Here is a 27,254-nt window from a genome sequence, read left to right on the forward strand (position 1 = left end):
ATTACTTTGTATGGTACATACTGGTGTAGAACTCTAAAGTTTGAACTCTGAAGGAGAAAAACATGTTTTAACAGACTTCTACATCACATGTATATCTAAATGCAAACTTATATATAATGCCTGGCTCCATAAGACAATGACACAAGTTAAAATTGTCACAAGATGTCTATCAAAAATTACATGTATGATCTTCTCAATTTTAGGATAAAACAGCTTGATTAACTTTCATTAAAATAAAAAATGCAAAGTATTGAATTCAACAATGATATAAAACCTCGCTTGTAAAATATTGGTCATGTTTAATAATTTTTTTTTTTAAAGACTGTAAATAAATATTTTTGTTTACATGTACGACTGTAGGTAAACAAAGATGGCATCCAAATTTTTTTTAAAGCTGGTACAACGAAAAGTTTTGCAAAATCAATATCATGTCTAATGACAGCATACTGATAGTCTGGCAATGAATGAATACAACACATGTCAAATATTAGAAGATAAATAATAAATGTGAAAAATAATCAATATTTCAACAAAAATTCCACAATTTATCAGCTGTTGTCAGCCCTGTTTTAATGTGTAAGAACGCAAATATTTATTAAAAACAACACCTTTTCCAGCTTTAGAGAATTGTTTTGAATCAGGAAGACAGTTCTTTGATGAATAGCAAATGGCGCATCTACATGTACATGTACATAAACCCGAAGGGCAATTGGTGAAATCTGGCCCCCTCGCAGCATTTGTTTTTTTGCATCCCTTGAAAGGGGCACCAGTGGACAGGGCAACCCTGATGTACAATGTACAGTTAAGGCCAAAAGTTTACATGCACCCATGGAATTCAGTGAAATTTGTTCACTTGCCAAACATCATAAAATTTACTATATCTTCAGAAATATAAATACTACCATGACGAATTTGATATCAAATGAAAGAGCGTATTACTACTAAGCTCTTTCACATAATTGGGATGCCGTATGAAGTATATTTCAGGTTGACTTTTCTTTGAAGAAAAAGGGTAATATTCGTTCCAAATGTATTCTATTGTTTGTTATTATATTTTCAAACATCGTTTCATAGAAATTTATAAATGTCAAATCTGTGGTTTATATTACATTTTCTATCATGATATGTCACCATTGAACAAAAAAGTGTAATCTGAAATGTTTATGTTAAGAAGTAACTACCACAAACATGAAATGTTTTTGTCAAGTTTTTATTTTTAATTTGTCTAAAATATGAAGATTTTTGTGGAAAAAATGACACTGAAATATTTTTCAGCTCCTGATGACAAAGCAATGTGATGAAGGGGCACGACATACTCATTTGTTTGATATCAAATTTGTCATTATAGCACAAATTTTTTATAAGATAAGTAAATTTGATGATGTTTGGCAAGTGTCAACTTTTCTTTGAATTTCCAGGGTGTATGTAAAATTCTGGCCTCAACTGTACACTGATACACCAACCTATATGTATATTTATCTGCTATTAGTTCTATGGTTTGTTAGTACCCTGTATAGTACAGTTTCAACTAGCAACCAACTACATGTATGTAAGAACAACCTGTCTCAGAAGACTTTTCGGTCACCTTAGAGTATAAATGATTTTCCATTGAACTACAGATTACCAAAGGATCCTTCAAATATCCGGGTGTGTTCAATATGTCCATTTCCAAATTCATTTTTTGAAAAAGTAATTACAAAACATAGAACACAAACAAGATTTGGGGTGCACCATTGAGTGTCAAAAATTATAAAGCTGGTTATACGTCGATCGCCTTTAACTTTCGCACACTCTCGTTAGCGCAGTAAGCTGTACTGTTTAACCCATCACAAGATAGGTCAATTCTGGTGTGTGTTTGTGTAGGCTCCCACCGCGAGAGCAAATTTAAAGACATTTCAAAACTCAATCATGTTCAATGCCACATTCACGGTAAAATAAGAGCTCCCCGCGTTTCCAAACGTATCTTTTTCGGCATTTGAATTTTCCTTTGAATCACGATATGAAAGACATTGAACACACCTTTGTTTCTCCTTATATCCGCGTTTTGTAATTGCGTTTTCAATCACAATTCATGTTGCTGTTTTAATTTCAAAATCGCCATTGAACACACCCTAAGACTACTTTTCATATTTCCCTTTTATAGCAGTCATCATGTATACTCACATACATGTATCTCACTTTTTATCAATCTTTAAAGCCTTTAATACTGTACTGTTTACATTATCACACACCTACAGTAAGCCAGTGGGATTCATGTTCATGCCAAGATAACCAGTAAAACAGATAAGAAATGACCTCACAATATTTTGTGCAAGACTAAGTCAGCCATGAGTTCCTCTGTCACATTAGTTATATCAAGGTCCCACAGACCTCAAATAAGCCATGGAATTAAAGATGAGACAAACTGCCAAGAAAAATTTGATAATTACATGCAGCTACATGTAGGAGTTTTGTTTTGTGGCGAAATAAATCAAACTCAAATCGAAGATGAATAAGGTGATGAGTGCATAAATATATCTCCACACAAAATTAAGAATTAGTTGGTATCAAAAGTGACATGAATTTGATGAATTCGATGATCAATATTTAAAAGTGAAAACATCAGTAATGCTGCTTTATTCTCCCCCACTGTTCTGTCCAAGCATCCATGAAAACAACGAAAGATACAATCATGTTTTAAAACGTCTATTCTACAAAAAGAATTTGAGTGCAAACGCACCCGATGACTCAACCTCACTCCTCGTGTGGATTTCAATGAGAAATCAATCACAGACACAGATTACCTACTCTCGTTATCAGCATTTGAAATGTACAACACTGAATTAGAACGACTAATTAGAATGACTAGACTAATTAGTCACACCTCAATGGCAATAAGTTAATGCAAAGTTTCTTTGGAAAAGAATTAACTGACTCAGGCATCAATAAGATGCCTTCATTGTCTTTATAAAAAAAAAAGAAGAGGAAAAATCCTCAATCACGCGCAGGCATAATAAAGAAATACGATGCCAAGCATCACATTCCATTCGCTTTTATAACTTCTGTCATCTTTATCATAATTTGACTTTTCTGATTGAACAATAATTCATTTCAACTTCATTACATTTCAAACATATAATGATAGTGGAACACAAAAAAAACCAAATGTGTTTCTAATGTTATATTTAATTTTTAGGAATAGTGGATAAGGTTTTTGTATTAAAATACCTCATACCTTTACCATTTCCACTATTTAGGAACTATTAATAGTTCCTAATAGTTTGTTTTTATTATTCATATTTAATTATTAAATTTTCCTGATACCCTTAACAACGAAGTTAGATTGAATGCCTGATGCTGAAAAAAAATGTAACCTTTTTCAGGTGATAAAAGGGCATCTCTGAGTCATAAGCGCCCCCCCCCCCCATCCTCGCCTCCATTAGAAAAAAATTGAGATTGACATTTAATTGATTTGTACAACTGATCGCATATGATCAATAAAATCAGTTGTAAAAAACTGAGCTTTGATCGTTTGCTAAGTAAGATTAGTATTGTTACAGTATGCTTTAATAATACAATTTCCATCATCTTTCATACTGTTGTTTGATTTATCAATCGAATAAAAAGCTTTCAGATAATATAAAACAGCCCATTCACAACCTACCACCTTTTATTACCTCACCTATTTCAATAAACTATTGCCATATCCAATGTCATTAAAGAGTATGTGACCTATAATTAAGTAATTTATTCAACGTTTCTTGAACGGGCCTTGGCAAGATCTCCATGTGGGCGTTTTCATTGAGATACCTGTATTACACCAATCAAAGAGCAGCAAACAGATCATGTGACGCAGGAGTGTCCAATCACATAATAATCCTTGTTTTATGAATCCATCGCTGCAGCTTTTGAAGTATAAGAATACCTTTCTTTCTTGATGACAAATGATGAACATGTTGATAGTGCTGATTCCATGATGTATTATGTCATTATCCTTTTGTTTTCAGAAAAAAATTCTTCTTCCCTCCTCTTTTCTCCTTATCTTTCCATCAATTTAACGCCAATTCACATAGACCCGAATCCATGGATATGCAAACCGACCCCTGTTAGTATCATGTTACAAGCGACTTCACATTCCAAGTGACTAAACATTCCATATGGCACGAAAATAACGCACGATATCAGCGACAAGAAGACGACAACAACAATGACCAAACATACGCTATCTACAACGGCCCCCTGACATCAATGTACCAGGGGGTAGAATATTCCTGCAAAATGAAAATACAGCTTCCAGTATGGAAACTTTGCAAAGAGTCGATTGTTTGCTATATGGTAGCGCAAGAGGAAAGGAGTTCTAAGCGCGTCACTGACGCTGTACGGTCTCGGAGTCCAATTGGGGTAATGGAAGCGGATGTTGTAGATGCTTGACCAGCGGGCAAAGACCGCTTTCTCTGTGATGAATAGATGACCGCTGGATAGCCTGACCTCGCTTGTATGGTAGTATGCACACTCAGCCTTTGAGGAAGGATCGTAGTAGTGATAAGGCACCTTTTCATTCGGATGCTCCCTGTAAAGATGAAACATAAAGAGATTCACTGTTTATATCTATATATAGTTTCACATGTCAAAATGACGTCTTCAGGCGCTTAAGATAAATTATTACCCAGGTCATCGGATTCTAGCGTGCTCTTTCTCCACTTCCTGGGAACATTCCAAGAAGAGTTTTCAAAGTCAATTGCTAGGCATGATTCTACATTGGCTTTAAATAACATCCTACCAGGCACCATTTAACACCTGGGTGGACAGTGGCAAAGTGTGGATTGATGCCTTAATACCGAAGGATGCTAGGAAGTGTTGGCATTAAGGTTTTCATTAGGGTTTGATTAAACTTTTCTCCTCCCCTCACTAGTCTCCAATCACCTCTCCCTTTCCCCTCCCCTTTCTCATCCCTTTCCTCTCTTCACTAACTTATCCCCTACCCCCTTCTCCTCCACTGTCTCACATTTGCGTCTTTCCTTTCTTTCCCTCTCTTCCACATCCTCCTCTCAGTCCTCTGTCTCCCATCTACATGTATATCTGTATTTCCTCAATCATCAATTACATGTACCCTTTTGAGCAATTTACAATACGTGTACACAAGAAATACATATAAGCAAATACTGAGGCCTGTCCTTATTTGCCTAATACTTTAGAGGTATTCATGTAATAATCATTCAAATGCAATATGTTATCACTGTACCAATAATAGCCAATAACCAATACTATTAAGATTTTCAAGGGTCATTTCTGCAGTAGGCTTATCTGAAGATCTATTGAATCTTGTCATCGATGCTCTCATTTTCAAATGAAAATATTGCAATTGATTGGAAATGAAGGATTTCAGTCAATATTTACCATGTACATGTACACGTAGATACAAGGTATTAAGTAGTATGGTGAGCTAAAGACTTTATAAAGGTCAAGTCCACCCCAGAAAAATGATGATTTGAATAAATATATAAAAATCAAATAAGCATAATACTGAAAATTTCATCAAAATCAGATGGAAAATAATAAAGTTATGACATATTAAATTTTCGCTTATTTTTTAAAAGTAATATACATGTATGCACGATTCAGTGACATGCAAATATTAAAGAGGGTCAATGATATCCCTCACTCACTATTTCTTTTGTTTTTATTGTTTAAATTATACAATATTTCAATTTTTTAATACTTGACAATAAGGACCAACTTGGCAGAACCATAAAGTGTTCAAACAATGGTATAAATTTAATGTGTTTAGGGAGGAATAAAACATTGTTTCATTGGACAATGAGGAAAAAAATAGAATATTTCAGATAACAAAATACAAAAGAAACAGTGAGTGAATGACATCATCAGTCCCCCCTCATTTGCATATTTACCAGGATGTGCATACATGCATAACTGTTTTGTGAAATTAAGTGAAGCTTTAAAATGTCATAACTTTCTCATTTTACATCTGATTTTTATGACATTTTCAGTGTTATGCTTCTATTTTTTTTTTTTTAAATTCAAATCAACTTTCTTTTGGGGTAGACTTGTCCTTTAAAGGTAGGTAGTGACCTACATGTAGCTAAATCAGTACATGAAACTTTAAGATGATCAAATGGATATTGTTGGTTGCACAGGCGCACGTGACCGGTCATTTATAAAGTACACCTGTACGGCTCACTGCGTTGATTTACTCATGACCAATGATGACTGGTCATGGTTTTGAGATGAGATTGGTTGATCAAATAACAAATATTAACATCGCCATCTAATAATTAATAACATTTGCACAATTACCCATAATTGTTACCTTTATATGCAGGCGTTTAAAAGGAACATGTACTCCATGATATTATTCATACATGTACATGTGTGTGACCACTCCCCAAGGTGAAATTGAATGTGAAACTGAACAGATTCACATCTTATTCTACATTAGACACATAAAAAGGTTTTAATCTAAAATTAAATTGATCAAAAATATTTTAGAAACTCTATCCTTTTAGGTATGAGAAAGTCCAATGGAGGCGTCGATCTGGCACTGCTCAGTGGCCAGGCCAACGATCAACTGAGCAAAATGAACTTTCAGAGGATTTCTTTATCTATTTCATGTCAAACAATAAACTAGGATTTTCATTTTCACCAATGTGTATATATGTACATGTAGATAATTTTACGGTAGTGCAGGAAACTTCTAGACATCTTCATCATACACGTAAACAACACCACTCACCAAGGGAATCCTGAGTGTGCATCAGCATCTCCCCTACAACAGTAATTAGCATTTAGACTTCTAGGAATATTTACTCCAACTTCATAACAAAGACCTGCTCGAGGGAGAAGATCCCCCATTATCCTGCGACGTTGGTGCAAGAAGGGTGATAATACGGTACATAGACTCTAACACACATTCTGGCTCTCAACTACCACACCTTTCTCAATTATGGAGAAAAAGCATGACTCGCCCAAGTTTTCTCCTTCGTCAAGTCACGTAACACCTGCATTTTTTCCCCCGATGAAAGGAGATAGCTAAACGCCATGTTTGTCATAAATGAATGTGGGGGACTGACAGAGATAATTACAACCAGATAGCTTGTTCCATAAATTATTCCATACATGTACGTGACAGTGCTACAATGAAGAAGAATATCATCTAGAATTTTCTTTTCAACAAAGGTGCTTCCTTGCAAGAGGTTTGCCTACAGTTAAAAAGAATTATACAACGCTGTTTACTATATGAACCTTACAGTAATTGTTTAAAGAGTTTAAACAAGTGTTTAAATCTTAAGCAACAAAGTCTAATTTTCAATATCTAATCTTCAATGAATTACACATGATTGTTTAAACGGTTAAAAAAATACTGTAAGGTTCATATAGTAAACAGCGTTGTATAAAATCTTAAACAGCGTTTTTACTGTGTAAGTGAGTAAATAGTAGCCTAGCAATACATGTAAATCCTAGATAAAAAGAATTGGTTAGGGATTAAGTACGGTTTATTTTCAACTCGTCTAATGACAATTCGTCTTATTGCCAACTCATCTACTATCATTTGGTCTAATTAGACTGTTAATTGGGCAAAATGAATAAAAATAAAATGAATATCAGACCAACTCGTTATGAGACGAAAATGGTCATAGACGAAAAGGTGATTAGACGAAGTGATGATTGGACCAAATGGTTGTTCGACGAATTGTTGATGGACGGAATGGCATTAGACTAAATGAAAGTAGACCATGTGGTGAGTGGACGAGTTGGCAAGAGACGAATTGGCAATTTACCTTGGGTACTACATCAAGTGATGATAAATTACATAAATTACCCGTTTCTAAATGAGGCTTTGGATATACTCTGCAAGCACAGACTTAACCCTAAATAGACTGGGCTATTTCGACGCCTAAGAAGACGGGGGGGGGGGGGGGGGGGGGCTGATTCAGCCCCCCCTATGATCTCGGCCGTCGACCGCGCGATCGCAACGAAAATTGGCACGCGCGTTACCCATGGCATTATCTACAAAACAATAATATCAAATTCTGCAAAAAATCTCATTGCTCATTAATTATGCTAATTTATGCGTAAAATCATAAGTTTGCTCTAATTAATAAAATAATGCCCCTAAAATGCTTATTTTTGTTTCACATACTCTAGATAGGCATCTGATCAAATTTATTTAAAAAAAATTTCAACATCACATTTATTTTCTTATGTATTCTATTGTTTTCTAAATTTCTTATGTATTTCTTTGTTTTTCAACTTTTTGTTTTTTATTGTTTTTTCAATGGAAATTGTCGGGGACTTTATTTTGACCATTAAAAAGATAAAATTGATTGATTTTAAGCAGTAAAAGGAAATATAATGATACATTTATGAATTTTGGCTAAAAACACTATTTGCATTGGATTTGTACACAAATTCACGTTTTTGAGTAATTTTGGGTCTGCATGCACTTACGAAATGTTGCGTAATTTCGGAACCGCGTACTCGGGGGTCACAATTTTGTACTCAGAAGTTGCGCGAGACTTGAAAGTAAAAAGTCAGCGAGTGACGCGGTCAAAAAATTTCAAGCGGCGGATTTATCACGAAACATGTCGAGGGGGGGGCTGAATCAGCCCCCCCCCCCCCAAGTCTTTTTAGGGTTAAGTTTGACACAAATTATACCAAGTCTTGAGTGGAGACTAGCCTTCAAAGACTCTGGCCCAAAAACCATGGACTATACAGATTTGGTGAACATAATTACGCTTATTTCATCCATACAACTTAAAATCCAATTATACATGCACGCTTTTGGCAAAGAGTGCAATTCAGGGGCCTGTATTAAACACAAATCATCGTAGAACATTTTTCTATGATTGATTCCATTGACTACAATCAGTACAATCAGTCGCAAAAATCAAGCATACAATCAATCGCTAACCTTTGTGTTACGGAACCCAGGCTTGAATTAAGTGTGATAATATGAGAAAACTGCATAGTCCATGGTTTTGTGCCATGGTACCTTCGTGAAATCGGGCCCTTTATCAAATACAGTACAATCTAGTCTCTTCCTTTAGACTCTGAATTATGCACTATGCGAAAACCAAGGGTATGTGCCTGTCAGTCTGCAGACACAAGCCTTTGGTTTTCGCAATACTCATCTATAGGCTTGGGCTAACATCCGGGCATTTTTCGTCTTGAGCCCTAGCAACTGACCCGCCGAACGTCATAATCAATTTTAACCATTTCGTCATCTGGAAATTCACGAATCTTTCTGAAATTTTCAGTGCTGTTTCTGACATTATTTCACTTTGTTTCTGATAGTATACTTGGTTTTCATTGCACTAAGGTCATTGCTGTCGTTGTTAAACGGATGTGACGTCACTCTGCCCCCGCCTATAGTGCATAATGCAGAGTCTGAAGTAGTGAGACTAAATTCACTATATACATGTACTGTGGCTTGGCACTGACAGAGCCTTTGGTGTCTAGTCTTCAATCTAGACATGGTATAAGTGGTTAAAGTGTCACATATGAGTCTGTGTTTGCAGAGTATGTGCCTGCAGGCAAGGCCTACTGCAGACTACTTGAGACTTGCGATAATTACAAAGTGGAAAATAACAGAAGCACATTATAGAATGTGATACTTACTTGCAATAATCCTCACTGACCATACCATAGACATTGATTTCATCGCAAACATCCATGGCAAGCAACATTGTATACCACCCTGTCGACAACCACGTTCTTGCTTGTCTCCTGTAATTGGTGAAATAAAAAGTAGAATACAATGAAAACGTTATACCAGTCATTTAACAATAAAAATGGTGCTATCTATAAATCACTGCTTTCTACCTCTTTTGTAGCACACACTGTACAGTACAATAATTGTATTTTGAAGTGCCACTGCAAGGTAGGTATACATGTAAGCCCTCGATTCAATGAAATCACATGAAACTGACGAAAGTAGTCTGAATTTTAGGCCTAGTATACCAGGGGCTGAAGTGAGATGCCATGTATGGAAAGCCAGCAAAGTCAACATATAAAATGCATGTTTGCTCCAAAAAAATTTCTAGATATAAGTGTATATCCATAAATTTATTGATTTCTTGACAATTTGGTGTGTTCTCCTGGAGAAAAAATTATGACACTGATGAATTTCCATAGAGTAACGATTGATTGGATCAATCGTAACTCTTTGTAAGACGGGGCCCAGGTATACTGTAAAAAAAAAGAAGTTGTATTTTTGCGAGACCCACTTGACACTTGTTGATTAAACTACCAATCAGGGTCTGTAAATGCAGACTAATGTGCAACAGTCAGCATCAGCAATGTACCCGATTCCCTACCCACAATGCATCATTTTGATACTATTGTCTTCTTTATAATCCGATTGTAGAATGTTAACCAATGTGTCTACTTCCCTCTTGGCAATATTCAGACCACAAGTTGACAGACAGTACATGATTCTACAGGGTTTCACTGTCCAATTGACCTCCATGGGGGACAGTTCTCCATTCAAATTTGTAAAATAATTGTCACCAGTCATTTCCTTCTTGCCGCAGTGTAATTGCATGGCCAACATCCTCATTGCATTGACTATGACACCGTTCTCACTACCTTCCTAAAACTAGTTTACTGGAAACTAGTTTAGTGGAAACTACTGTAACGTGTAAATGAGAATGGTCGAAGCGATCTTGGAAGCAATCTTCCAAACCATTTCATAAAAACCACCTCACGACGTAGTTTTCAAGATCGCTTTGCCTCATTAAACTGGTTTTAGCGTAGGTGAGAACACAACCGTTCTTCGGGAAGCGATCTTCGTGCATGTTGAGCGCGCTACTGCCTCCAATGCGATTTCAAATTTCGCGCGAAACGTATCATCCCACTGAGAGCGTTCCCATAGCAACATGATCACTTTACGTGAAGTTATTTTGAAAACCACTTTCGGGTGATCAACTGGGAGCACTAGCAGAGCGATCGTCCAAATTGGTTTCCTGAACGGGTTTCCAGTAAACTAGTTTTAGAAAGCATAATGAGAACGGGGTCAAATTTTCCTCAGACAATTTACAATCATGCAGCATGAGGTGTGTTCAACATCCATTTTCTACAAACAGCAGCATGAATACATGTAATCACTCAAAACAATATTAGACAATGCAGATATAACTAAAAGAAACAGGGAGTTTTCAATGTTCCCCATTTCCTGTTGTAAAAGTTAATCTTTCAGATCGGAGGAAAAATTACACTTATCCCAAAGTGCGTGTTTCGGGCGGGTATTTTTTAGCCTGTAAAAGTTCTCGCAATTTGACAGGGATTTTTGTGATTGAGGCGGTTTGAATCCACATAAGGTTTCAGAGGAAATTACCAGTTATAAGTACGGTACCGGTACTTGTACTATACTATGCTAGTATACATGTAGTATAATTGTATGTTTTATGGAATAGGGTCTTGTTACAAAAAAAAGAAAAATCATGGACAGGTTGAGTAATACAGGGAAAGGATGATGATTGTTTTGTTTGCCTTTGTTTGTAATTTGATTTAATACCAAATTTATATACCACTACACACAAATTGGCTATACATGTATATATTTTCCATAATCAAGGGAAAATCTCTGATTTCTTTGTAATGTTTTAAGTTTTTTGCCAAAAGATCTACATTTGCTGTATCTAAATGAAACATGTGTTTTCAAGATATTAATTTGATTTATTTTCCCCTGTGCTCACGGCTGAAACTCGTCCAAATGGCATGTTATTTCTTTCACTGCTCCCGACTGTTATCAAATATACATAAATTGAGTTAAAATTGATCTACTACATGTATGGTAGGTGAGAAGTTTCATGAAAATTGGCAAGCTATAATTTAGGGGGAAAAACTTTATATCATTGATAATGAATGAATAATTATCTATTTTCATAGTAGAGTGTACATTATGAAATATCTTTAATCAATTTCACTTGTTAAAATACACCATAAAACCTCTGAAAAAAAATCAGCTTATGAAATTCATACATGTATGTGACATCCCAAATATAAACTTTGAAAATCATTTTTTTTTTATGGATTGTTTTTACAATCAGTGCTTAATATACATTTCTGCTTTCAATTTGATTTCAGGAAGAACCCCGGAAGAACCAATACTAGCTTGATATAATCAATAGAGAAAGTGATGATTAAACCAAATCGCATAGAAATCACTTTTCAAAAATAAGAATAAAACCAAGTGGTATAATATTGTATTAAAAGAGAAGTTTGCGGAATTGAAGTGGCTACCCTGGTAAATACACCATTATTATTATACCATCATCATCATTGTCGTCATTATTAGTATCATCATCATTATTATCCTTGGGCGGTATTCTGAACATTGTCTTTTTTCAATATTTCATCTTATCTCAGAGATATGACAAAATCGGTATTCTGGTGGATGTCATAACTTTTGTCACAAAAATTGTCATAAATTTTGTCTCTTCTCTTTAGCGCGCACAAAAAATACGCGGCTTTAAATGCGCGTAATCCTTTTATACAAGCAAAAGATATGACAAAAATTATGACAGGGGGGTAGCCGTCATAAATTCTGTCATATCTTTTAGTACCACATATCTCGATACCCAGTCGACTGAATGTCAAGCATATATATAATGATATTATTTAGATTAGATTGTAGTATTAGTTTCACTCGTCATCCATGACAATTTTCAAAATTATTTTTTCATGCTACAATTACTTAGGCCCTACATATTTATTTCTCCTTTTTTCTGTTTTCCTTCTTTTTCTACTTCTCCTCTAAAATCCTTCACAGCTCCCTGTCTCTCTTTGTAATTAAACGCATCAATATTCGCGCAGTTGCGCAATGCCAGCAACTGTATTGGGGATACGCCCGATGACCAGGGTAATAATATATCTGTAAAGCACTTTTAGACACGTCATTCCGGTGTATTTAATAATATTAAAGCGCTATATAAAAAAGCGGATTAGTAGTAATAGTAGTATAAATTGGCTTTTTCCAAAGGGCATTTTAAAAAGGCATTTTCATCTCCTTGCCATTGCCATGGTTCAAGTATGGACCCGAAATGTTCATGTAATAGACGAGCAATGTTCATGTAATGGACAAGCAATGTACATGTAATGGACAATCTAAACCATTTCAAAGCAATTTTCTAATAATTGGCAAAGTGATCAATAGCTCATTAGGATGAAGATAGTAGCAGATCTTGCTGCCATAAGGACGAGTACTTCCTTGTTTTAACCAGGGACTATTCCCTGTTTAAAGAGATGGTCCAGGCAGGAAATATTTATAATACAAATAATGAATGCTTATGAGTGCAATGTCCAGACAAAATACTTCATGAGGTGAAAGATGAAATGATTTGAATGGATCATTATTTCATCTTTCACCGAATGAAGTATTATGTCCATAGCACGAATGAAAAAAATTTATTATTTGGTTTATATGACACCTAGAAAATGATTTTTTTTTCCCATATGAAATACATGAATTTCGATGCAAAACATGCTCATGCAGTGCGAGTTCGGTCTGTTGCAGTGATTGTTACGTCATTACCACATGCGCACTGCTGGTGCCTGTAGATGCAGTCTCGGTGCGCGAGTGCAATGGACAAAATCGTATTGATCCAAAATTGCACAATGAATGGATCCAAAATTGTATGGTTGATGACGTCATTGCAAAATGGGCTGAATGAACGATATCAAACAATCAATCAAATCACAAGGATCTATCTAGGTGTCATATAAATCTCAATAATTCACAGAGCAAAATGCTGAAAACTTGATCAAAATGGATGACAAATAACAAAGTTATTGAATTTTTAAGATTTGCATTATTCCGGTGAAACAGTTCTAGGCTGAGGCATGTCTTGATGAATATTCATTAGGTTGGCTGATGATGTCATATCCCCACTTGTTCTTTTGTATTTTATTATATGAAATTAGGTTTATTTAAAAAAAATTCTACCAAGAACTATAACTATTGGATTGACAACAGAAAGTGCATTAGTTATTTATTACCGCAACTTATTTCATCATCATGGAGACACATCATTCATGTATGAAAAAATGAAACATTTATGATTTCATGTAATAACATAAGAAAAAGGAAAGTGGGGATGTGACATCATCAGCCCACCTAATGAATATTCATGACCATGTGCATATAACTGTTTCCACAAAATATTGATAAACTTTAAAAATTCACTAACTTCGTTATTTAATATCCGATTGTGATGAAAATTTTCAGCATTTTGCTACATGTATGTGAATAGTACTCTATTTATTTAGAAATAAATATTTAAAGCCCGGACCATCCCTTTAAACACTCTGTGGGCTGCATTCAATCAACACCTTCTTACCCTAGATGTAGAAAGACATTTTCAAACTATGGTTGTGTTCAAACATTCCTTTTCCTTTTGTTTCATACGCTCTTTTATAGTTCAAACTATGGTTGGGCCTTGGGCCTATTAAAGAGCAGATTGACCTTACAGGTGAATGTAGGTCAAGGTCAACTATGGGTCAAATTCATTGAATGCACACCAATTACAGTCAGACATACACGTAGTGTGGGCAATTCGATGTCAATGTAAACATGATTGGGACTTCATTGCATTCAATTGATTCAGGCAATCTTCTGGCAGGATCACATTATTCAAACTTAATCATTTTACATATATTTTTTTACTTAAAAGCAACTGAAAGTTACATTTAACAAGTGCAACCCTGAACAAAACATTAATTAATCAAGGAATTTTAGATCAACACAAAACTTCAGGCCAATAAGGGGGGGGGGGGAGACAACAGTGAATGAAATAACTTCAGCTCAGAAACCTATGTTATTCCCTCAACTCTTGCCTTTTTTTCTTCAAAAACGTGTCTATTTTTAATTAATAATGTCAGTGATTTTAACCTGATTTTAGACTCACATACATGTATTGCTCCTCAATACCAGAGGGTTTTCCTGTAGTGTGTGTTTTTTTTCTTTTTGAGTTGTGTACACATGTAGACCAGGGGCCCATTTCATATTAAGCTGTTCGTAAGTTACGAATGATTTTACGCACGATTTTACGCACGACTGGTGATCCTTTCTTGTGCTAAATGATATCCCTATGTAACTGATTTAGCACCAAAGAACAGGTTTCAGTCATACGTAAAGTTGTGCGTAACTTTACGAACAGCTTTATGAAACACCACCCAGGGCCCCTTCTTACAAAGAATTACGATTGATCCAAAACTCTATGGAAATCCATCAGTGACATAATTTTTTCTACAGGAAATATGCAAAATGTTCTTTGTTACAAAGGCCAACACAACAAATTGTCAAGAAATCAATGAATTCATGAAAATACATCATATCTAGAAATATTTGTGAACAAACATGTATTTTTAGATGTGCGTGTTGCTGGCTTTCTGAAGTTGAGTTTGATCAGATCAATCATAACTTTTTGTAAGACCGGGGCCCAGAATAGTTCAATGCTGGAGTCTGCACAATATCGGTTGAAGGCCCATTTCTTTGAAGTACTTTCTTTCACAAACTCTCTGTATTCAATATTTACATTTTGAAAGATGTTTTATATTTTTCCAACAACTCAAAATCACTTGAACTAAAAGAGGGCTTGCCTGGTTTTTTTTTTAATTTGCCCTGTTAACATGTTTGGAAACAATATTGATAGGGTATTAGATGGAGCTGACTAAATGCAGCTCATGTTTGATGTATGAAGCCTGATGTGACCTTTTAAGATGTCTTTAGTGCCCATGGTGCTTGATAAATCATACTCGGTTGTAATTGCCATTCATCCTTGTGCTGGGGTGACCCTCCGACAAACCAGGGGGCTCCAGAGACAATTTAAGGGACTACATGTACCTTGTAGGGAAGTATACATGTAGATGTAAATGTGTCTTCACATGATATTCACTCATTCTACAGTAGTACAGTATGGACATCCTCACACGGCACACACTCGGGCTAATTGGCCCCACAAAGCAATTGTAGGGGTGATTTTAACAAGGATTGCAATGATTATTGTGTTTGATTAATCAATCAATAGTAAAAGTCAGCCCGATGATCGATTGCTAAGCTTCATGTTCCTGGCCAGTTCTAATAATGAAATTGAAATCAATGCTGAAATATCTTCATTTAATTTGATTGAATCTTTGATCTAATTCTAAAAAAAGTCAAGTTCACACAAACAACATGCTTATTTGAATAATGAGAGAAATAGACAAATCAAACAAAAGCATGTAAAACACTCTATGTACCAGATAACATATAAGAAAATTTTGACACTGATTTTTTTTGCCTGTAGTCTCGCTCTGCTATGCAAGAGAGACAAAAATAGTTAGAATTTCCTAGGTTTTCCTGACTTTTTTTCCCTCCATTTATTCATTTCAATTCTTTGCAGGGGTAGACAAGTTTGTTCTTGATGACTTTCAAAAGCACAGCTGAATGAGGGGGAAAAAGTCAAAAGAATGAAAAATATTTAACACATGTGTGACAATGGAGTTTATATAGTGAATGTACCATTTTGTTACATTCCTTGAATTAACAATTTCTAAAATTCCCGCAATACATTACCTTGTTAATTCTGTTTCATGATGGAAGAGCTTTTCGGCAAATTTCATTTTTTGCGGCGTGAACATCACAAAGTCCACTTTGGGGTATTTCTCCATGAGTTTCAAAACGAGGGCGTACTCCTCCACCTTGTCGGCGTCAATGTCCGTCAAGTAAGACCAGTGGACGAAGACCTTCTCCGTCGAATGATTAGAAAACATCTTATCGTGGAGTTCATCCTGGTTGGCAAACATGTGCCCCAGGTTCCTGTGTCCTATAACACGGACTGAAGTCTTTGTTCCTACGTCCTGTTCAAAGCCCTTGGTGGGCGCATCGTTCATGCGTATCACGCACTCGTTGCTATCAATTTCGCGGCCCGCCCCTCTCCCGAGGAGCTGCCCGGAGCTGGAAACTATTGCACATCGTTTACAGTGGTATGAGAGACTCTACGAGAAGAGAACAAAAAAAATATATTGATCAAGTTGATGTTTAACTGGAATTTGAAATGTCTGAACTTCAACTCTACACCTGGGAAGAGAGCGGCAAATGTAGATTAGATACTTGCCAAAGGATACAAGAGCACTGTGCAGTGAAACTTGAACTATAAAGATCCACACTAATATTCCCTCAACTGGAGGGGGCAGTTTCACAAACAAGTGTGAATAATGCCAATATTCATTTATACATACAGGGTCACATTATGCTCAGGGCATGCATGCATAAATGTTTGTCATCAATGAGATAAAATATTCAATACCAAATGATTTGTGTGAAACCGCCTACTTGGCACTGCTACCGTTAATCACTATAAAATGAAGATGACATGCAATAAACAACTGATCCTACACAATACAAATGTTTTCCCAAATGATATTTACCCTGACATTGAAAATCAAATATCCAGCTGGAACACCACTGACCACACCCCCGAAACTTTAGCTATCATTCTCGTTTAAAACAACTCGTTCATAATATAAATAAAGAATTCCATAATGATGTCATGTACATATGGAATATACATTGCAAATCCCTACATGTAGCTCTAATAGAATTATGACATACTGTATGACAAGGCTTCTTGCGAAAGAAACACAAGTAGCTGAAAATAAACATCATGACACCTACATGTACATGTAGGATTTCAGACACATACAATGTATCGTGACTGAAGTTGTTTAGATGCCCAGGTAGTATTGTTTTTTAATGCACAAGGCGCAGCAGTCATAAAAAGAATGATTTTAACTATTAAAGCCCAACTAGTTTCAGAGTTTTACGGGACATACAAAAGGCGGTTTCAACCCGCCTCGATCACAAGAATCCCCGTTAAATTACGAGAACATTTTTAGGCTTAAAAATACCCATTAATTATTCCTGCATTCACACCGCCCCGAAACATACCCTTCGGGATAAATTCCTGAAGTTAGGAGCATGCGCAGTATGGTCTAATAAGCAGGCAAGGCGCGAGATTCAAAACCACTAGCCCAGCAGCCACCCACGGCGCCCGCGCCCAACGACACGCTGGGCTAAAAGTTTCCGTAAATTGCTTTCACATTGCCAAAATACCTGCGACCTTGGAAAAATCCCCGCGAAAGTTCTCGTAATTTCGCCAAGTACCTACTATTTAGCGGGTATTTTCTTTCGGGGAAATTACGCGTAATTTGCTTTCACATTACCAAAATACCTGGTATTTTCTGATCGGGGTAAATTTCCCGATCAGAGAATACCTGGAACTGACGAACTTCGAGGCGGTCTGAAACCACCTATACTTACATCTACGTGAAGGTGATCATAAAGAATTAAAGTTCAAGGCCAAAATAAAGTTCCCCCTATGCTATCTTGTTCAGATATTATACTACTTTGTTTTAAAAATTTGGGCTTGAACAAGATGGTAGGCACTTCTGATTTCTCCTTTCAATCCACTTCAAAGAAGAGGTTCTTTGAAATTTACCAGTGGAAAGCAAAATCTAAATTGCATTTCAAAAACGTTTCTCCAATTATCAAAAGGCTTCCACAGCCACTTAGGAAATACCTTGGAAGAACTGGTCATTGCCAAGTATTAAGCAAGATACTGTATACAACTGTACAGCAAATTAGAGAACTCCGAACCACTGCTTTGGCAAAATGGATAAACAATTTTATCTAAATTCATTGATGGCTACATCCAGACTACCATTGGCCTGAGTTTGCTCATTTTAATGACAGTTCTGTACAGTATGTCCTCATGAATATTCATGAGCCAGCTGATATCATCTCCCCACTTATTCTTTTGTATACAAGAAATAAAGTTTTAGTCAAATTTCAATATCAATTAAAGTTGTGGGGGAAGATCAAAATAATCATTGAGATTTTTTTTTCATGATATTTGAAACTTTGGAAGAAATTTATTAAAAAGGCCCTATGCAAAGAATTGCTCTTCAAATGCCCTCCACATCGCAGCTGGCAAACAATTTGGGTGTAGTCCCATAGATGGTTACTTGTGGACAGTGCCCACGAACTTCATGAGGGATGAGTGAATGTTATTTTAGTCATTCCATGCTTTACATCAAACACCAGTGAATTATTGATAACATTCAACATCACTTTGATATTTCTCCATTTATTCAATTCAAAACCAGAGCTATGATTTATCTTAAATGATGATTAATTACATCAAACACTCTTTCCTTGATATGTTGGCATATCCTTCTGGGGAGCTTTTCATATTAAATAAAGTGTCTCTTATCCGAAAATTACCATGTGGTATAAACAATGCTTCTCAGCCAATCAGAATCAAGGAAAGGTGTCAGCTCCGACAACTTATCAGACAAATTGTTTATGAAATGCTTCCCTGAATTCTTTTCGGGGACATTAAATTCTGGAGTGAGTAATGATTTAGTCCCCCCCCCCCCCTCATGAGTTATCATTACAAGTACAGTGTAGTGCCACAATTGATCTCTGGGGAGGCATTTGAGGCAATCATCCCTTTTCACCGTGATTCTTTTGGGAAAAAGGCTCAGAAATCATAGAGACACAGATCATTATACTTTAATACATACTGCGGAAAGAGATATGAATATGTAATGAGAATGGATGTCTGTCGGAGGGAAACATGATGGCTAGCTCTCTACTGAATTCATTTTCTGAGATGACCACAAAATAAACATCAAGTTGGGTCTGACGCAAGTGAGGACATTCACTTCGGAGTGTTCAGAGAAATTGGTTCTGCACGTACATTAATTATTCAACTTGAAAGAAACTGGACTTGAATAGATGGCATTTTGATAGGAAATACTGTATGCAGGTTACAAAGTGGAAAATATATGAAGTAATTGCTGTTCCATCAGTGTTGGAGAGAAATAAACTTTACAATCATGCATGAGTGGGAGGCATACTATGAAGATAACTTCAAAACCTCATTTGATGTAATCAGGCTTTACTTTAAATCCCAAATAACTTAAACTATATTACATGGAATATGGGTTAAAATATATGCAGATATATCATTTTTGTCATTGACAAGGACAACAATGCTTGTTTCGATGATTTATTGCCATTTCCAAAACTAATTTGGACAGATTGTTTTGTGCATTACTGAAATACTGGAGAAAAACGTGCTAGAATTATCACTGTAGTTCTGCCACTATCAGACCCACCTCAAAATTATTTCAATTTTCTATCTCTGTACCTTCCCACGTGTCTATATATTCTTTTTTCTTCTTCCTGCTAAAATAAATGTCAAGATGAAGTAAATTAGAATAAAAAAGATGAATTATAAAAGTTTACATCAATGTTTCAAAGAGTATTTGGCTTCATTTCATAATAGACGGGTCAATATACGACCAAAAATACCCCTACCCGGAACTAATTGCAACAAATGATTTTTCAACGGCTTTTTGTACTATTTGACCTCAGGAATAACATACTAAAAATCTACCACAATCCGCATCCGGGAAAGTGGTTATTTTCAAGATGGCGTCCAAGATGGCCGCCATTCACTGAAAATGACTCATTATCCACCCTAGAATCCTATTTCGATTCATATTCCATGGTCTAGGGGGTAAAAAAAAATTGATACAAGCTAGAGTGAATTATAAACCCTCCAGTGTACCTGGCAAATCCAAGATGGCGCCCAAAATGGCTGCCGTAGGCTGAAAATCCACAATTCATCTAAGTGGTAATAATTTGGTTTTTATTCATTGGTTTTAAGGGTGAAGTAGAACATAGGAACAAGTTACAAGGACACCATTGATCTGGTGTGTCCAAAAATCTAAGATGGTGTCCAAAAATCCAAAATGGCTTCCAAAAATGGAATTTAAAATGACTGTTGATAATTAAAATGGACATAGTTAATTTCATATCCACCTGGGACATAATGATTTTGGTGTCTTGACCATGTTTTCAATGGTCAAATAAGACATTGGGTCAAGTGACAAGGACAGTCAGTGGTCCATTATGTTCAAAAATCCAAGATGGCTTCCAAAAATGGAGTCTTAAATTGTTGTTGCTATTTAAAAAAAAAACCGACATAGTTTGCTCAATATCCAGAAATATGATTGTGTCTATACCATGGTTAAATGGGTGAAATAATACATTGGGGCAAGTTACAAGGAAAGTCAGTGACCTGGTATGTGCAAAAATCCGCGATGGATTCCAAAAAATTGATTCTGAAATGGCTGCTAATACTTAAAGTGGACATAGCTCATTTCATTTTGGCCTGGGAGATGTGAATTTGATGTCTAAACCACTGGTTTTAAGGGTCGAATAATATATTAGGATAAGTTTCTAGGACAGTCAGTGGTCTGGTATGTCCAAAAATCGAAGATGGCTTCCAAAAATTGATCTTAAAAATAAGCTGCTGATACTTAAAGCGGACATAGCTCCTTTCATATCGGCCTCGGAGATGTGATTTTGGTGTCTAAACAACTGGTTTCAAGGGTCAATTAATACATTTGGACAAGTTACAAGGACAGTCAGAGGCCTGGTATTTCAAATAATCTATGTTGGCTTCCAAAAATTGATTCTACATTGACTGCTGTTACTTAAAGTGGACATAGTTTATTTCATATCAGCCTGGGAGATGCGATTTTGGCGTCTAAACCACTGGTTTCAAGGGTCAAAATGATACATTAGGGCAGGTTTTAAGGACAGTCAGTGGTCTGGTATGACCAAAAATCCAATATGGCTTCCGAAAATTGATTCTAAAATGGCTGCTGATACATAAAAAGTGGCATACATGTAGCTCATTTTATACCCGCCTGTGAGATCTGATTTCGGTGCCTAAAATATGGTTTCAAGGGTCAAATGATATATAAGGACAAGTTACAATGTCAGTCAGTGGACTAGTATGTCAGAAATTCCAAGATGGCTTCCAAAAAAGGAGTAAAAAGTCTGATGTTACTTATAAAATGACATAGTTTGTTCAATATCTGTCTGGAGAATAGGAGTGTCAGTGTGGTGTGTAAACCATGGTTTAAAGGGTCAGTTACAAGATCAGTTGTCTGTATGTTTAAAAAATCCAAGGTGACTTCAAAAATGGGGTGTAAATTGACAGTCGTTACTTGAAAGTATACATAGTTTATTAGAAATACACCTTGAAGGTATGATTTTGGTGTATACACTAGAGTTTAAAGGGTCAAGTAATATATTGGGTTAAGTTGAAAGGACATTCAGGTGTCAGGTGTGTCCAAGAATCGAAGATGGCTTAAAAAATTGGGGTTTTAAATGACTTTTGTTACTTGGGGATAGTATTTTGGTGTCTATATTTGGTTTCAAGGGTCAAAAAATACTTTGGGACTGGATACCATGATATGCAGTTATCCGTTTTGCCTTAAAATCCAAGTTGGCTTCAAAAAATTGGTTCCAAAGTGAGTGCTGTTACTTAAAAATGGACATAGTTCAAACATTATAGACCTGTGAGAAATAATCTTGGTGCCTACACTTAGTTTTCATATTGTTTCATGAGTTGGTAACAGCACCCATTTTGATGAAATTTCAGAATCCACTATGGATTTTTTTTTGACAAAATGTAATACTAACCATCTTTGTTACTTGTCCGAATGTATTATTTGACCCTTCATACCACAATTTAGACACCCAACATTATTTCTTACAGAAAGAAATTGTAGAACTCGGACCATTATTGAGCGATATGAGTCGTTTTAGATGCCCTTTGAAAACCCTCTTGGATTTTTAGGAAAACTGGACAACTACATATCAATGTAACCGGTGCAAACGTCTTATTTTAACCATGAAAACATAGTGTGGACACCGAAATCACATCTCCTTGGTGGATTTTGAATGAACTATGTCCATTTTCAAAGTAACAGCAGTCATTTTAGACTCCGTTTTTTGGAAGCCATCTTGGATTTTCGACATACTGGGCCACTGAATGTCCTTGTTACTAATTCTCTGACTTTTAAAACCATGGTATAGACATCAAAATCATATGCCCTTGACGGATATTACATGAACTTTGTCCATTTTTAAATACCAGTGGCTAATTTATACTATTTTTTAAGCCACCGTGGACTTTTGGACATACTTCACCACCCATCGTCCTTGTAAGTTATCCCAATGTATTATTTGACCCATTTAACCATGGTATAGACACGAAAATCATATTCCCGGATATTGAACAAACTATGTTTTTTTAGTAGCAAGAGCATTTTCTTCTCCATTTTTGGGAGCCATCTTGGATTTTTTAACATACCGGACCACTGACTGTCCTTGTAACTTGTTCCAATGTATTATTTGACCACTTAAACCATGGTCTAGACACCAAAATCATATCTCCCAAGTGGATATGATATGAGCTATGTCCATTTTAAGTATTGACAGCCATATTAAACTCAATTTTTTGGAAGCCATCTTGGATTTTTGGACACACCAAACCACTGGCTGTCCTTGTAACTTGTACCGATGTACTACTTCACCATTCAAACCCTTGAATAGAAACCAAATTAAAGCCACATAAGAAAGTAATAGATGAATTGTGGATTTTTTAGCCTACGGCAGCCATTTTGGGCGCCATCTTGGATTTTCCTGGTACCCCGGAGCGCTAATATTCACTCTGACTCGTATCAATAAATTCTTTTACCCACTCGACCATGGAATATGAACCGAATTAGGATTTCCGGGTGAATAATGACTGAGTTATATCAATTTTCAGTGAATGGCGGCCATCTTGGACGCCATCTTGAAAATAACTACTTTCCCGTATGCGGATTTTGGTAGATTTTTAGTATGTTATTCCTGAGGTCAAATACTACCAGAAATAGTTGAAAAATCATTTGTTGCAATTTGTTCCGGGTCAAATCATATATTGACCCGTCTATAAAGCTATTAAAACTTTACTAGAATTTTAGATGGACAGTTATCAAGTCATCACCCCCCCCCCCATTTTCCCCTTCAACTCCTAAGGTTCTCAGTATGACTCATGTTTGCTAGTCATACTTTGCTCGATCATCATCCTCATCACTATCCCACATGTAGCATTTCATGCTGGAGGAGTGATCCATCCCTTGCTTGAATGCACATTGCACTTGGTCTCCTGCGAGTAAACTATGATACTTGTTTATCCTAACCTGACGCTATATTTCTTCTCACTCTACCTTCTGCGCCATCAATTTGTGCTCATTTATTCATGATCAAGTCAAGTCTCTTTAAATATTTACTTTATTCATATTATGGGGCTTTCACACTAGGAGAACCAGGGAGATTTTTTTTTTCTTTCTTATCAGAAAACACAAGATTTTAGATTGTACATGTGTACTTCTACATAAAGGCTCCACATTCATACATTAATATTAAAAAAGGGACAATCTTTTTCTATTTTCAAAAGAGAAGTGGGGTAAATACATAATTTACTTTGAATTATGTATAGAATTTAACAAAAACTATCTAAAGGGATGGTCCGGGCTGAAAGTATTTGTAGCTTTATAAATAGAGTAGAATTCACTGAGCAAAATGCTGAAAATTTCATCAAAATCAGATAACAAATAACAAAGTTATTGAATTTTAAAGTTTAGCAATATTTTGTGAAAACAGTCGTCATGAATATTCATTAGGTGTGCTGATGATGTCACATCCCCACTTGTTCTTTTGTATTTTATTATATGAAATTAGGTTTATTCAAATTTTCTCCTCCAAGAACTAGAAAAATTGGATTGACAACTGATTAAGTGCATTAGATATTTTGCTGCAACTTATTTCATTATAAGAAAGACATATTATTCACACAAGTATAAAATAATGAACAAATTATGATTTTATGTAATAACATAAGAAAATAGAAAGTGGGGATGTGACATCATCAGCTCAACTAATGAATATTCATAACGACTGTTTTCACAAAATATTGCTAAACTTTAAACTTCAATAACTTAATTATTTGTTATCCGATTTTGATGAAATTTTTGGCATTTTGCTCAGTGAATTCTACTCTATTAGTATTAAGATATAAATATTTTCAGCCCGGACCATCCCTTTAAAAAATTCAATCTCAAACTGTTTACATTTACATTTTCATTTCTACTCGACACAGTTAACCCACACACCATGCTATAATAGACAAACCAAAAAGGGAAATGTGCATGATCATATCTCGAATGTTTACAAATACTGTACAAATGACTATATCCTCTTCTGTTTCCTCTTCAAATATCTTCTTTGTAAATATCTTACGAATAAAAAGGATCGCACCCGAGCAAGGCCTCGGAAATTCAATCAATATAAGCTATATAAAGGCGAGTAGAGTCTGTGACTGTATGTGTGCTTTGAATGTTCAATAATGCATGCACGTCCTGAGAACGTGTATAGTTTTTCTAGCAAGTGCTATTGCGGATGCCCCAAACCCTGATATGCATACAAATGGTCCGATACCTTTGAATTGAAACAAATCTGATTTGTAAAGTATACAAATTTGCAGGATATTGTACTACAGTACCATCTCTGCAAATTACTAGTAGTGGAAAAACATTTTAGAGAATAAAAGGAAGATAAATCCCATGTGGTTTAATATTTTAATCTTTCATTATTTTTTGCTCATCAACTACATGTAGAGTCCTGGAAAATGGAGGGAAAAACAACAAAATTCAAGAGGAACACAATTCAAAGAATTTCACAGAAAACTTTATTTCTATATAAAAGATCCCAACAAATTTGAATTGTGAAAAATGCAGTTGAAAATCATGAAAATCAAATTAAAAATGAAATGTTTGCAAGTAACACTTGTGAGCTAGATTGGAAATTTAGAATAAAGGTACAATTTAATGTACATATAGTTTATATACATGTAACAACATATTCCAAAAAGCATGAATGGACATCAGATGACCAGCTATCAAACCCTATGAAAATGAGTCCACTGCAATATTAAAAACCAAACATTTTGACAAGGCATCCAATAAACCACTCATAAAACCAGATGATGAGAGAGATGTCTGCCCTTGTTACGTAACAAGTCATATACCCCTATCCTCTTTAATAGGCAGCAATTACTGTTGTCATAATTGCTATTCACACTGATTTGTTTACTGTATCAGAGTACTCAATATGAACACACTGCGTACTGCGAAAGCTTTTAACACACTGACTTGAACTCGACTAGGGACACATTATTGGAAAGTCAACAAACGCATCATGGATCACCATGCATTTGGTGACTTTGGTGACTATTACTATTAAATGCATGCTTCAATCAGGAGAGCTATAAACCAGAATGAAAACCCAATACCTATTTGCAAAGAGAATATTTGTCCAAAAAAAATTATTGACAAGAATCTTCAAGAAATTGCCCCAAGAGGAGTGCTTCACATGGATTTTAATGGTAGGACTAAAATCGCCCTTGAATTCCTAGTTGCATGTGGGTTATAACGCATCACAACAAAGGTAGACGTGGTCTACCACATGTACATTTTATGTGAATGTTGGAACTAAAGCTCTCTTGAATCAAAAATTTGTTTTTTAAAACAACACGTTGTGTATCATAAAGCTGTCCATAAGTTACAGAGTACTTACAAGCGACTTTACGAGCAACTGGTGGCCCTTTCTTGCAGTAAATGATATACACCAGTACATGTATATCATTAATATTGATTTAGTTCTATTAAGAAAGGGTCACCAGTCACCTGTAAAACTGTTTGTAAACTTATGTACCGTACTCAAACAGCTTTATGAAACACCCACCAGATCCGAATCCTACCTACATGTACATGTACTACACCATACCTTATTGTTCGCAAAATGCCTGTAGTCATTCGAAGACAACAGCTTCTTCTTCTCCTTGAAGATATCCCTCTTGACCACCTCTCGCCAGTCAAACTTCTTGGGGCGAGGGCGCTCTGCGGTCTGACGCTCGATCTGCCGCTGCAGCTGCTCCGCCGTGTCCTGCAGCTGGAGGATCTCTCGCGAGACATTTCGATGGGCTTCTTTGGGTGGCCCGGGCGAGTGAACGGTTATGTTGTTGGTTAGGAGTGCTTTGACCTGGTTTGATGTGGCTACCCTGGAGGTGCCATCGTAGTACAGGCTGAGAAATATGAAACACGTCAGGGTGTAGCAAAGGGCAAAGCCAAGTATTCTGTGAGGTTTCTGCAAGGATAAAAGAAACAAAAAGTGGAGGAATAAATTACATTATCTGTATAGTATCACATGTGCCTGGGAGCAGTTTTCCAAAAGGGGTACAATAAAACTACAAAACGATATGTACAAAGGGAGAGAAAACAGCTATTAAAAAAAATGGCAAGCTGCT

General features: G+C 35.9%; 1 protein-coding gene across 2 annotated transcripts in view; it reads right to left on the reverse strand.

The window, feature by feature from the left end:
- LOC129261343 (alpha-N-acetyl-neuraminyl-2,3-beta-galactosyl-1,3-N-acetyl-galactosaminide alpha-2,6-sialyltransferase-like) overlaps positions 1-27,254 on the reverse strand; it is a 35,531-nt gene continuing 8,277 nt past the window's right edge. For both annotated transcript variants that reach the window (XM_064099101.1, XM_064099102.1), the window contains exons 2-5: positions 26,735-27,094; positions 16,553-16,974; positions 9,616-9,723; positions 1-4,549 (exon numbers count right to left, since the gene is read on the reverse strand). In XM_064099101.1, coding sequence (XP_063955171.1) covers positions 4,225-4,549; positions 9,616-9,723; positions 16,553-16,974; positions 26,735-27,094 — 1,215 coding nt within the window. In that variant the 3' untranslated portion in view covers positions 1-4,224. The remainder of the gene's footprint in view (positions 4,550-9,615; positions 9,724-16,552; positions 16,975-26,734; positions 27,095-27,254) is intronic.

The sequence above is a fragment of the Lytechinus pictus genome, chromosome 5, assembly GCF_037042905.1.
Source record: "Lytechinus pictus isolate F3 Inbred chromosome 5, Lp3.0, whole genome shotgun sequence".
NCBI classification, from domain to species: domain Eukaryota; kingdom Metazoa; phylum Echinodermata; class Echinoidea; order Temnopleuroida; family Toxopneustidae; genus Lytechinus; species Lytechinus pictus.